This window comes from Carassius carassius, chromosome 3 (assembly GCF_963082965.1).
Source record: "Carassius carassius chromosome 3, fCarCar2.1, whole genome shotgun sequence".
Taxonomy (NCBI): domain Eukaryota; kingdom Metazoa; phylum Chordata; class Actinopteri; order Cypriniformes; family Cyprinidae; genus Carassius; species Carassius carassius.
In genome coordinates this window covers 15,302,727-15,317,046 of record NC_081757.1, presented here as the reverse complement: position 1 = coordinate 15,317,046, position 14,320 = coordinate 15,302,727, and the positions used below count along the sequence as shown (strand labels likewise).

Below are 14,320 nucleotides of genomic sequence, written 5' to 3'. Positions count from 1 at the left end.
AGTCTGGTTTATGCATACTCAACTCTTTTCTTCTTCTTCTTTAGTTTTTGAAGGCTTCTTGAGGCTAATAGCAAACAGGTTGGAATGCATTATGGGTCAGTGTACAATTGTTGTGGTCTTTAGTTGAGTGCATGGGAAAATCCTGAACCACCACTGACCAAAACAGCTCTCTCTTTAATATAGAGACAGAATTGTAAAGCGCTGACAAACAGCTTTGGCCTGACTTTACTCAGAGAGACAGAGGGTTCAGTGGATGAAGACAGGGAGAGAACAGACTACAGAGAGATGTTTGTTTTTAAAGATGATCTGCCCAGCATTTTCCTAACAGAAAAACATTCTCAAGGACAGAAGTTAAATTCAAAGCATTTTATCCACAAGAGGGAAATGGTAATTAAAAAGAAAGATTAAGACCTATAATGTCTCTAAATTACAAAGGCACTCCCCATTTTATGCATATCTGGTTTGAGTGGTATGAGCCAAGTATATTTGGCTGAACGGAAAAGCCCAACGCAGCCACAGAAATATGCACACATGAAATGACTCTCAGCAACACTTAGAGAAAGCAGCAGTTCAAAAAAGTTGCCGTTTTATATAAAAAGAGTGAATGAACGAGTTCTGCTACAAGATAAGACACAGCTGGCTCATCTTTTCAAAGAAGATACATAAAATAAGATTTATTGATATTTTAGGAAGGTTTATGAATATGAGCAAATATCAAGGAAAAAACACAAACCTCCTTCACATTCCATTTATAATTTCTACTATTAAATTCTTGCAAAATCAGGAAGAAGAAGTAACCTAATACAGCTTATCTTAAGCAGCTGACAGAATAAGACAAACCACACTGACCAAAAGAAACTATGTAATCTCTTTGTGCAATACAATACTCATTCTTCGTCTGAAGCAACTCAGCAGTGACACCTTACGGTGGAAAAAATGCTGACAGTTTTATTCCAACTTCGACTTAAACATTTCACGCCATTACTTCATTTATTGAACATAATTAACGAACACATCAATAAGACAATATAAAAAATACAACATCAATATATATTTATATTTAATGAGTAAGACAGTTGTTTAGAAAAGCCATTGACAGCATTATAAAGAGCATACCACACACTGACATAACTTCCCGTATTTTTCCTTTATGCCCGTTTCAGGTCTTTGGATTTAGAAAAAACGTCAGTGAAGCCAAAGACGGGTTGAAGCTTTCTTACTTCTTAAAAGTAAACACCAGAATATATCAATATATCCGGTTAACATAGTCTTCTAGTCAATATAAATCATCGTAATATAAAAATATGGCAACAAAATGAATGGATACTTTTAAGCTCGTTTCATACTAAATAAAAAAAATGCATCAACTGTCTCAATTTACATTTTCACAGTTCTTTATTTAAAGAGCTTCATTTTCTTTCCTTGCTCAGAAACAATTAATTTATGATACAACTAAAAATGTATGGTGTATCCCTCTGAAGCAGAGCAAGTAGGCTATGATGCATCCCGAGGGAAAACTGTAAACTGCAAAGACAGCAAACCTCCAATAATGGCTCTAAAAGTAGTGAAGAGATACGTCTCGCGTATGGATACAAGTGAGATAATGATCTCAAATACAGAAATCTTCCTTGTGTAAAGTCTTCTTGTGCACACGGAAGTCAGGTTTTCAAATCTCTGATATAAAAGAATCTGGTTTGATCCTTTAACACTCACACCTCAGTGCTTCTGCTGTTATAAACTGCATCTGCTTCCCTGTTAGAGACAGAAACACAAGAACGGTTCATACGAATCACAGAGAAGACTTTTTGCTTTGACTTCTAAATATTTGAATATAACTTCACAACAAATGCAAAGCTGCAAGAATGAGTTATATCTCAGTCTTACTCAAGTATACTTACTCAAGTTCCTTTTTCAGTCTTTTCAGTTTGTCATCTAGCCGTTCATTTTTCACTCTGGTGGGATTGTCAGGTATAAACCAGGCTGCAATAAACTTGCACATCACCACTACATGCTGAGCAGAGAGAGAAGATCTCAATGTTTAACTAAAAATCAACACAGTAATGCACATTAAAAGATGCATAGAACTAATAAAAATATTTGTACCTCGAACAGAATAACAAAGGCAAAGCGGAGTGCCAGAATGAGCCAAAACTGAGAGGTGAGACTCTGGTCTTCATCACTGCGGTAGTCTTTGTAACTGGAAAATACACAATGCACATGAAGCAATTCCCTTATTAACCCGTATGAACAAACCAATAAAGTTGATGATTAAAAGGTACATCAAAACCACCAAAACAAGTGTCACCTGCACTGCGTAATATTATTTCCATGCTCTATGAAGTCCTTGAAGTCTTCTTTGACGTACACATTGGACATGAATGCTGTTGCCAGAGTGTTGTTGATATATCCAGTCATACAGCTGTCAGACAAAATAAATGTACTCATTACAGGAGAAATATATGTTTAAATCAACAAACTTTTTGATTTGACACTTTTTTGCCAATAAACTGCGGTGAGATGAAAAGGCGGGGAAAAAAAAGTTGATTTGATTTCCTACTCACTGCAGACTTGTACTATTGTTGGTAGCACAAGGTCCGTAATGGTAACGATACACCAGACGTGGAATGAAGTCAGAGGAAATCCCAATCACTAGTCCATTAGCAATGACAGCCATCACCCCGACAGCTTCTAATATTCTAGTCCACACACCTGCCAGAGGAGAATAAACGCCACATTATGTTTACTTGATGCTGAATACTGACATACTGTACACATCATCCTCTACACAAATACAGTAGCTATTCACCAATGTCATTTGTCTTTTTGGGCACAAGGCGGCGCTCAAGGCTGACCATCTTTATGGCATCCAGTCTGATCTCAAATATGTTATTGATAAGAGCCAATAAGGGAGCCAGAGGGAACGCAGCCACAAAGATGGTGGTGAAACTGAACTGAAGAACTAATGACACAGAGAACAGATATGTTAATGGAAGATATTTTAGTATGGGAACATTACCACAAAAAATAAAGCATGTGGCTATATTGTAATTGATTACTTAAATGTCAAAATGAGTGCTGTCAAAAGATGAATCGAGATTAATTGCGTCCAAAATAAGTTTTTTTTTCACATAGCATATGTGTGTATACTGTGTATATTTATTATGTATATATAAATACACACACATGCATGTATATATTTAAGAAAAATAAGTTACTTTTATATATTAGATATATTTATATATAATATAAATTATATGGAGATAAATATACATGTAAATATTTTCAAAATATATACTGTGTGTGTGCATTTATACATACATTACATGTTATGTAAATAAAAACTTTTATTTTGGATGCGATTAATCGTGATTTATCATTTGACGGCATTAGTCAAAATATAAACTAAAACATAGAACATATATATTAGTAAAACACTGGTGCTGTAAAACTAGTGAAGACCAGTAACCAAGAAAGATACCAACCCATTTCCAAAAACTCATTAAACAAGCTGAAAGCATTGACATCATTCAGGTCGTAGTTTTCCATCCAGTTACGAAGCTTGCAGAGGTCACATTGGTCGAAGTTGCCCTCCTCCTCTCGACATGCCTTCCGGTAACAATTACCACACTTCCTGCGCATCGTCTTGGCTTTCGTCCGCTTAAAACACAGCTTGAACCAGCTATGGCCACCAACAAAGAAAAAGAAGAAGAGACAGAAAACGAGAGAGAATTCCAAAGAGTCAAATAAATTGTGTATTTATTTTAATCTGGAAAAATATGAAGATTTGATCTTATTTGGTTTTAATGCATGCAGTATTTTAGAAAACACTTACGGCACTGTGAACTCAAATATGTTGTTGATTGTTTGTTTGAGCAGCAGAATAACAGCCATCTGGATGAAGAGATCTGTAAGGCAGCCGCTTGGATGACACTAAATCACAGAATGTTTTGGTTTGCAATTAGATTTCAAGATTAGTGGCTGACAACTGCATAAATATAACTAAATATGCATTTCTAAATATAAATGTAATATAAAATAATACTGGTATGACATACCTCTTCTAGTCTCCATTTCCCTGCAATTCGAACATAGTTTCCTGGATAGCCATTGATCCTAAGTACAGCATAAAGAGATGCTTTGACTAGTCTGACTTGCACAAGAGAAAATAACTCCAAAAGCATACACACATACGCACAATTACCTTCCTAGAAAGAATGCCACATAAAATAGAGATGAGAAGAGAGTGAAGAATTGAAATGTGAACATCTTCACTGTGAAGTGCTTCTCTGTGATTGCAAAAGAGCGGGGCTTTTCTGCAAATAAAAAGGTATTACGTTTTAGTTACAGGTAGTTTATTACCGTAATCGATTTCATTCTGACAACATTTAATACCCACCAAATTCACACAGTTTGAAGGCCACCCATTTGTTGATCTGAAAAGAAATGAATCTATTATTTTCTTCAAAGCAATTTCCTTCCTCATTGGATAGTTAATCTACCAGTACCTGTACTTACCCGAGTCATGAACTGAATAGTAATGTAGTGCAGCACTGCTCCAGTTAACATGGCTATTGCGGAGGAATTATCACGCAGAAAGTGCCACGTGCTTTGGGACAACAATATTGCAGTTAAAACACGGCAGATGACCAGAGCTTGGGTCAGACCTATGATCACCACCAGCTGAACACAATGAAGATAAAAGATTATTTGTTACATCGTTTGTTTGTTTGTTTGTATGTGTAAGTAGTAAGGGAACATTTCTCACCACTAATGTGACTAAAAGAAGCACTACGATGCTGCGCAGGTAGGAATGTCTGAACTCTTTCGGCTTACACTTGGGGTTATTTACGATCTCCAAAATCAATTCTTCCTGTGCATAGACCGAGTTATTTGGCTCCATTAGAAGGTGCACCTTAAATATGCTTAAAGTGATGAGGAAAAAAGTAATAACCCTTACCTCCTCCTCACACCAGTCAAACACTTTCCACTTTGACACATGCAGAGCTCGATGTCTCTTCCACAGCTCCAAGAACAGGGTTGCTAATCAAACAACATCACAGTACTGTAACATCTATGTCATATCACATAAAAACATGGATTTCATTTTTGCTAAATCACAAAAACTTACCCCAAATTGCCATGAACATGGCAAAAAACACCGTCCCTTCATTGTCGAATAGTTGGCTCACCTGTTGGTAAGCATTTACTTTGTTAACACAACTAGTCAAGACAACACAGAGAAGCACTGGCAGCAGGGTTTCCAGGTTTTCACAATAAATATCAATTCAATAGCAATTTCCCAATTGCTGCTAAAACTAGCCCAATCGTATTTTGAGGCGTTCCCCCATTAAAATTGCATTCTGGGGGGTTAAATACAAGCTTTTTGGCAGGACTCCCTAAATATCACATTATTGGTGTAGCTTCATCCTGCGGACATGAAAAACAACCCCTGGCAACAGTGTCAATATAGCCCAATTCTGTCATAATAATAGTGCCGTTAATTTTGAATACACACTACTGTTCAAACGTTTGGGTTAGTAAGATTTCTTTTAAGAAGAAGTGAACACTTTTACTCAGTAAATATGTACTACAAATAACAGACAATTATAATATTACAAAATATTTCTTATTCAAATTTATGCTGTTCTTTTGAACTTTCTATTTATCAAAGAATTCTGAAAAAATTATGGTTATACAAAATTATTAAGCGCCTGTTATACAAAATTATTAAGAAACTGTTTCTAAATCAGCAAATCAGAATGAATTCTGAAGGATCATGTGACACTGGAGACTAGAGTAAAAACTGATGAAAACTGATGAAAACCATCACAGGAATTTTTGTATTATTATTTTATTTTTATTTTATTAAAATAGAAATTAGTTGTTTTAAATTGCAATATTATTACACAGTATTAGAGCTTTAATGGTATTTGTTTAACATATAAATGCGGACTTGGTGATACTCAGCACTTTATAACACTATTAACTGTTGAATATCATATACAACAATTAAAAAAGTGCTGAATTATAATTAAACAGTGACTTGTTTATTCACTGACCTTGGCATATGTACAGGTGTCAGACAGGTTCCACACGCTGCATCTTATGTCACATCTTGGACACATGACGATGTTGGAGTCACAGACTTCATGACTGTAAGAACACACCACAATACACAAACACCAACAGCAATTTAGAGATAATGGGGTGTAAAATCAGATTGGTCTGACTGATTTTGATATATCATCTGTCTCTACACCTCAACACTCACGTGAATCTGTTTGCTCTTAATATACTCACATGAGCGGACTTGTATTGAAGAAGGCAAGGCCATACAGGAACACAACAATACCAATAACGGCTGCAGGGACGAGCATGCGTGTGTACCAGCCCAGCCACAGGAAATACAGTGCCACTTTCTCCCCAAAATAGTCCCTAAAAAATACAAATAGTTAAAAAAAATATGATCAAGAAAAAGAGAAGAAGATAAAACAAGGAGTACTTACTTTACATCCGTGACAGGCTGTTTAAAAAGCTTCATTACTGACAACCAGCTTGCCCACTTCTTCTTTAGTTTTTTCTGCTCTTTTTTCTGAAGAGACAAGTCAACAATGTTTAACACAACCTTTTAGAATAAAAAGCTCTGATGTTTATTTTATGGTTTGTTTAGCTACAGTGTAGATGAATAGAACAAATAAGGGCTTAAAGACACTTACCTCATGCAGACAGAAGATGGACTCAAAAGCACCTTTACACAGCAGTTCTCTAAGGCCCTCTTACACAGTAAAATAATGGACAGAGACATTGACAATATTAGAGAGACTCAGTTCTTGTCCCTTTCTTATATTTCTTAAAACAAACTGAACAAAGTTTAGGTCAACTTTCTACTTCAGAAAGTTGATTAAGCAGGAAGTTGTAGTCTAGGGTTAGCGATATCTTTATCTTATATCATTTACAAAAGATTTGAACTCATTTTGGTTTATTTCTGATAATTCTTTTTTGGTTGAAATTTGTTTTTATAGCAATATTTGATAGCAACACTGCAATGATCACCATAACTTAAACTGACAAGTAATCAAAAGAGCTTGTTATTGCTGACAGTATATCACATTCGGTAAGTAAATAAATAAATAAAATTATTTAAAAAATAACATCACGCTATTATCTGTCAGGAACTTTATCAACTCTATCAAATCAATAGCATATGACACAAGTGCAGAGACCTATATGTAGAACAAATAATTACAGATTAAAAAAAAAAAATGCAAACAGCCATGAAGAACTCTATGCTATTTCATTGAATATTGTAGTTAAATTTTCACAAAATCATGCTAACAACATTCAGAAGAGCACTAGACAAATTTATCATCTATATAGCAATGGTTATTAATGAAAACTAGAAAAGTAATACTATTATTCACAGTATAATATAGATGTGTTACTGTAATAGAGCTATGTATTGTTGAATGAATAATAAACAACTGATAACATTATACACTCTTAACCTATAGTAATGGTGCAATATGACATTATTTAACAATGCTTATTCTTCCAAAACAGAAAACATTTTTCACAAACATGTACATTTCTGTCTCTTTTAAAGTGATTATTGTATGTAATAAATTGTATGTAGGGTTATTATCACACTATTCATAAAAAAATGTACCTCCTGATCCTATAAAGGTATTGTTCAAGACAAAGTGGACAATCCTGATTCTGTGAAACATAAAAATAAAAACTCATTACAAAAGCTTTGAATGGAACAACAGATTTCAAATGCATTTTAAACAAAGTGAGGATAATTATTGTGGCCCTCACCTGGTGCAAAATGAGACAGACAAGTCACACTTTTGCTCTCCACTCCAGTTACAGGCATCAGACACCTTTAGTAAGTACTTGTACCTTGTAAAAATCTCCTCAGGTGCACAGATACCAAAGAATACCTTATCATCATGTTCAATTCTCTGTTCAACAGAAATGAGAGCCCTAAGTAAGCAAAATTTAGCAGAAAAAATCTGAATGACATAACACTAATGTGTGTGATGGTGACACAACATACAGTCACTTTAATGTTCTTCCGTTTCAGTTCGCAGATAAAGGCATCCTGCTTCTTGAAGATTTGGTCCTCCATATCCTCCACTTTATTAGCCACCAGGACATAGTCATATAATCGAGGAAGGTACAAGTTACGCTGAATGAAACAAAAACCGAAACTATGTTAAGAAAGAGAGAATCTAGCTGCAGACATGCTATTTTTCTGGGAATATCAATTATTGATCAGATGACTGTATTATTGCTAACTGTTTCAGCATTTGTGTCTGTGACTTTCACGTGGTTTTCTTGGGAAGTTTAGGTCATGCAAGGCAAGTGGTGGTGTGAATGTGACATTATGACCATAGTGTGGTGATTTCATCATGTGCTTTGCATGTGTACTGCTTATCATATCTGAACATGTGCTCATGTAGAAATATCAGTGTGGTGACTGTTGTATTGAAGCCAGTTGGTGAACAAATGCACAGAAACACATGGTTTCTTTTCATACCTGTGATGTAAGTAAAGGCTCATTTCCATTGTCCAGCTCATACAGAGCAACATCTTCCTACAATACACAGGAATGACAAAGAATAGGTAAAAAACACTTTACATGCATACATTATTCTAAACAATGCTTCATTGCAGCGTATATGTGAACTCCCTCAGTCTGAAACTGAATTCTACATCTGCTGCCTCTGACTTCTGTATTTACTTAAAAGTAATCAACCCAGTATCTTTAACTGATATACTGTAAAGGAAAATGTGCATAATGCAAATTGAAATTTTGTTTGTGAAGCCATCCTTATCTCAATTGAAACACAAATGTCTAACCCATCCTCATGCAAGTTATTACAATGACAGCTGGACAGTGATACTTAATGACTAACCTTTATATTATAAAAAAGCAAACTGACCATAGTATTACAGTGGGATCATTTTATTTATTTATTTTTCAATGAAGATTTTTGCTCACATTTTTTATAAAAATCATTAAATTAGTATAAATCAATTTTACTAGCCGTGTCAGGTTTTTGGATCCAAGTGCATCTGGACTTCAGTGGTGCTTATTTACAGTCTTTCAGAAACCACGTGCTTGTGAAAAAATGGGATGGGAATTATATCATAGGATTATGCTTATTATTCATAACATCAAAGGACATGAAACAAATCATCTATGTTAAAAAATAATAATAATCAGAACTTTTTTTTCATAAACCAACTTCTTGTGGTAGCGTTTTAAAGCTTTATTTCTTATTACTGTACTTTAGTTTACATTCTGTTTGACAGAAGATTTAACTGCTGGTATGACTACAGGTCTAAACATGCCTTTGGGTAACCTTTTATACTATGATAATTATCTGAGTGTGTGTCGGAAAGACAGAAACACTGAGGGATCACTAAGAACATGGATTCTGCCTTGCATAATCATTGACTAAAGCCACTACAATTAAAGTATGTTTCTTGCTCTAAGACATTTAAAGCAGCACAGCCTCAAGACAAATAACCTGTTCAACTACAACAATACCATTATTCATTCAGATTTTGCACACATTACACGCAATACGAACACATCATGATCATTTCCCTCAAAATCTCACAACATCCATTAACAATGAGTCTAAAACATCTCATCCATAAAATAAATAAACAAATAACTATTGTTTTAGTAAACCATGAGAGTACACAAACATGGTAGTGCACATTATGTTTACAGTCACAGCAAAGCCTCTCTTCTGAAGCATACACATACACCTGAAAGCTCTCAGCAACAAGATGTTCAGGTCCAGTGAGTGTTCCTCAGAAAATTCGTCATCTTCTGAGGTCATCAATCCCTCCTAAATAACACTGTTATATCATTGTGAAATAACTACACTGCACTCATTTTAATAATTTAAATGAGACTGTTATTTAACATCCCAGTACACAGTCATTCACGAAGAAAATAGTATATAGCTATAACAAAGGTTTTGTCTTGCTTGACAGAAGACTGTAAATAACTACATTAAACAGTGCTATGGGACAGTGTTACTGTGAACTGCCTCTCTCTATATTGTGGAACTCATTGTTTCAGTAAGATTAGCCAATGATGTTTACGAGAAGGTGAGTGCTGAAACTGCTACTCTGTCTACTGTTCTGAAAATTATATATTTAAGGGTATTTAAAAGCATTTTTCATTCTAAATAGCTTTATTTAGTCCGAAAGCAGCATTTCGCTTTTTTCTTCACATGAGCGATCAAAAGTCTCTCAATGATCAAAGGAAGAAACATTTGACTTCAAGACCAGTCACAGAGACCTTTACCTATGCACCTGCGAAACACACACACACACTGTACCTCTCGATCAGTGAAGAACATCCTCATCAAAGTTCCCAAAGCAGATCGGTTAAGCAGGCTATAGGCAGACTGACCGCGGTGTCTCTTCTTTAATCCTCACATAGCCGATGTCCAGCTCTAAAGCGAGAAATTAAAACTGAGAGCGATCGAAAGGAGTGTGGACTTCCGCATTTTTATGTTTAAGAGCTCCGCAAGCACGATGGTATGCTCGTGCCATTTACCTTTACAGGTGAGACCACATACGTCATCGCTTTCGGTTGAAGGGCGGGCTGAGGCTTCTTTACTGTCGATACCGCATATTAATACTGATAACGAGACATCAAAACTCAACTTGGCCTTCTCCTTAAAGCAGTTCACACTACACACAGACGTTGCCGCAACAGTTTTTGTCACGCCTGTATTTTCAAAATTATAACGCGCACCCAAAACACTTGCTTTAAAAAAAAAAATTGTAAAAAAAAAATTAAATAATATATATATATAATCAATATTGTATAGTATCATGTTAATGTATCTTGGTATCATGCTTCTATAATTTGGTTTAGATAGTGGGAGTTTTTTTATATAAGAAAACAAAAAGGGAAAAAGAAAAAAAAAATAGGAAGTTGTCCTTGTCAAACTTAATGCCCATGGTTGTGATAGCCTTGCTACTGTACCAGAAACATAATTCCTCTTCTAATTTGCATTGTTCATGATCAACCAACACGTGTCCATGTAAAACATCGAGCTTGACATTTTCACCAACATTAAGACAGAGCACAATTATTAAATGTGATCTCAAAGTACATAACTGAGTCAAATTTATTCATGAAAAGTGGTCATACAAATTCGACACAGTACCTCAGAACTATTGTACACACACTAAAACACTGATAGGCTGCAGACAGGTTTTCAATCTACAGATATGTGGGTTATTTAGTTTGACTATCCTGTACAGTATTACAGCAAGAGCTTTTCATGGATTATACAACAAAAACTTAGATACGTGGAAAGTCAAACAACTTTATACAAAATAGTTTGTTTTAAAAACAAACATTAAAACAACAGTTTTAAGTATTTATGTACAAAATGCTCACTCATTGACAACATCATCTTCAAGCGTTTTACGGAAGTGTTTGCGATTTACTTTCTTGCTACTGTTGAACACAACACTGGACACTTTTTTGTCTTCCTCCTCTATTTCAGTCCTCCACTTTCTTTTTTTCGATTTATTCTCCGGTGAGTTGAAGCCGCGATGAAGAGGACCATCCTCTCCTTCATCAGCCTCTTGTCTGTCATCCAAATGTTGAAGTTCGACTCCTTCCTTCTTAGCATGATCAAGTTTGCTCCCACTCTGATCTTTAATCTTGGGTTTAGTGAACACAATCTTATTCTCACTGGGGCTGCCATGATCCTGGTTAAAAGCTGGAGTGAAAGTCTCAAGCACATCTTTCTGAGACCTCCTGCTGTCTTGAAGACCTTGTATAAACTGATGAGCGATCTGACTATTCACTCGATCACTGGTGTCAGCTGTATCTTCAAGACTGTAGCGGGTCCAACGCTCAGGGTTTGCAAGATAGTCAGGGAGTTTTTTACCTGGAGGTTGTTTTTTGGTTGTCTCTTGATCACCACACTTCATTTGAGCTTCCTGTGGAGGTGATGGTGGAGCAGGACGGGCGAACGTGCCGTCGAGGATGTTGTCTTCACCTAGATCTTTAGAAGTGAGCTTTGCAGCACTATCCAACTGTGCAAAGATGTCTCTGCTCCGATCACAGAAACCAGAGCTCCCACCCGTCAGACTGAAGGTGGGATTCTCTTGAGGAACAGACTGGAAATACTGCGGAGTCTTGTCTTCATCCTCTGAGGACGATGACAAGTCCTCAACCTTTCTGCTAAAATGCTCAGTGGGCTCATCCGAGTCAGAGTCGCTCAGAGAAAGATCGTCTGGGAGTTCAATTGTATCTCTATTAGACAGACTGTTGAGGGCATCCTTTTCTTTGCGGTTTGAGTCACTCATTGTGCTGCTACTCTGAGGTTAGGTCAAGTGATGCAATTAGAAGCTGGATATTTATGCTGAGAGATCTTCTGAGAGATCTGAAGATAAAAGAAATGATGTAATACTTGCTTAGTGATGCACTAAACCTGAATCTCCAGACAGTTTCTCCAAGAGTAACAAAGTAAATGTAAAGTATTGACTGCACATAACACTAGTGCTCATAAACTAAACAGAATGGTGATCTTGAACTTTATTATTATTTTTATTTTTTTACCAACTCATGAAAGATAAACTGACAAACGGAAGAAAAGCATAGATGAAGAACTCCTCGCTCACCGAAAGGATCTTGAGACACCTGTAAAAACCAGAATGAAAAACAGGCAGTGAGATCTTCACCTATTAAATATGCCAACACGTTACATGTATTTAGCACAGGTATTCCAATACATTAATAATAATTAAAATGGATATTTTTACAGATCTTGTGACGCTGTTTCTTTAATATGAAGACGTTTGTTTGCTTCATAATGGCAATTCTCTGAATAAAGCAGAGGATTTGTTATACGTGTGGAACGACACATGGGTGCATGCAGGTATCTTACTGGGCTTGTAGACTCACACGTACTGCGATATGTTCATTTTAGCTAAAATCGCTGAGTCCAGAGTCCTGATCAAAGCTGTGGCCTCTTGAGGCGGTCCTCTTCTTCCTAAGCGTGTATGAAACAAATTCAACATCTCTCTTTGTATGTCTGCTTGCTTATTAAATTAAAGAAATTAGCAAAATACAGGAATTTTAACAAAATAAATCATGACTTGAATGAAATGTCAAGAGCACAGAAACATAATCTGATCACGCACGTTAAAAGCTAACGCAAGCAGCTAACGTAATCCGCCTAACGTTAGCTGTGATAATTAACGTGATCTAAAGAAACTCAAAACGCGCTTAGACCTTACAAAATTTTCGATAACTAAATTATTTAAATATAGCTTCCATATTTTGAAGATTACTCAAGTTATTTGACTCGTATCTGGCTGTTCACGTAAGCAATAGCATACCTTTAGCTGTAGTCAACGCGCATGCTAAACGAAGAGATGCTTTGTGGGTAATGTAGTTTATCTTCAAGAAAGAAATAAGCTGCGTCGTTCAATTCTTCTCAAATATAATATAATATAATATAATATAATATAATATAATATAATATAATATAATATAATATAATATAATATAATATAATATAATATAATATAATAGTAAGTTACGTTCAAATATATACATCTAAATGCGTTTATATAATATATTATTACATATTCAAATAATATTCAATAAATACTTCAATTATTTGAACACCGAAATTTAATGTTATAAATTAATGTTGTGGTGTTTAATATGAAAATAAATGTGCTTAATTTAATTAATTTGTCATAGTAATAATAATAATAATAACAATAATAAACATTTTCACCATATTTATTTGTTCAACCTAAATTTATAAATATAGGTGGTGCGTAATGACTGGTGTGTAAACTAATAAAGATTTCATATTCATTTGACATATTAAGTGTAGTTCTTAAAATAATCATTTGTTTCTTAGCATGAAGAACATTCAACAAAAAATAATGGGTCGGAAAAGTTCCATGTATGTTAAATATTCTTCATGGAACCATAGATGCCCAAAACTACTTATTTTAGAACATATTTATAAGAATGTAGTGTGGCAGAATACCCTTTTAAGTCCTTGGGTATTATAGGAGATTGGGCGTTTTGCTATCTGCTCAATGACCAGCAGAGGGAGCAAATGCTCTAAGATAAAGGCACGTGCGACCTGATCTAATGTGCTTTCATTAAAAATTTATTGAGGCAATGATATGTAGGACTGCTTATAGTAAGAATCATAATCTCCTTTAAGTCTCCTTTACATGAAAAATTAATAGAGGCGTATACTTTTATAGATTAATTTTGCATTTAATCAAAAATATA

The 14,320-nt window shown here is 35.2% G+C and overlaps 2 protein-coding genes across 5 annotated transcripts; both read right to left on the bottom strand.

The window, feature by feature from the left end:
- Window positions 1–1,170: 1,170 nt before the first annotated feature.
- On the bottom strand, window positions 1,171–10,607 carry ano9b (anoctamin 9b). The gene is made up of 24 exons (XM_059522567.1): window positions 10,368–10,607; window positions 8,543–8,599; window positions 8,060–8,191; window positions 7,819–7,964; window positions 7,667–7,716; window positions 6,717–6,775; window positions 6,507–6,592; window positions 6,301–6,435; window positions 6,060–6,153; window positions 5,129–5,189; window positions 4,958–5,040; window positions 4,766–4,870; window positions 4,516–4,680; window positions 4,397–4,433; window positions 4,202–4,313; window positions 4,056–4,113; window positions 3,833–3,930; window positions 3,483–3,679; window positions 2,807–2,959; window positions 2,562–2,709; window positions 2,306–2,419; window positions 2,104–2,197; window positions 1,899–2,011; window positions 1,171–1,752 (listed from the first exon to the last, which is right to left on the bottom strand). The coding sequence occupies exons 1-24, from the start codon at window positions 10,392–10,394 to the stop codon at window positions 1,710–1,712; spliced, it is 2,367 nt and encodes a 788-aa protein (XP_059378550.1). The 5' UTR covers window positions 10,395–10,607; the 3' UTR covers window positions 1,171–1,709.
- A 522-nt stretch (window positions 10,608–11,129) lies between these two features.
- On the bottom strand, window positions 11,130–13,434 carry tssc4 (tumor suppressing subtransferable candidate 4). 4 transcript variants are annotated; one of them, XM_059530468.1, is made up of 4 exons: window positions 13,399–13,434; window positions 12,945–13,049; window positions 12,679–12,697; window positions 11,130–12,428 (listed from the first exon to the last, which is right to left on the bottom strand). In XM_059530468.1, the coding sequence occupies exon 4, from the start codon at window positions 12,361–12,363 to the stop codon at window positions 11,440–11,442; it is 924 nt and encodes a 307-aa protein (XP_059386451.1). In that variant the 5' UTR covers window positions 12,364–12,428; window positions 12,679–12,697; window positions 12,945–13,049; window positions 13,399–13,434; the 3' UTR covers window positions 11,130–11,439. The 4 variants fall into 4 exon arrangements, with proteins under 4 accessions (XP_059386451.1, XP_059386424.1, XP_059386433.1 ...); XM_059530441.1 differs by having other exon boundaries at window positions 11,130–12,440; window positions 13,399–13,433; XM_059530450.1 differs by lacking the exon at window positions 13,399–13,434 and adding an exon at window positions 13,292–13,311 and having other exon boundaries at window positions 11,130–12,440.
- Between the last annotated feature and the right edge of the window lie 886 nt (window positions 13,435–14,320).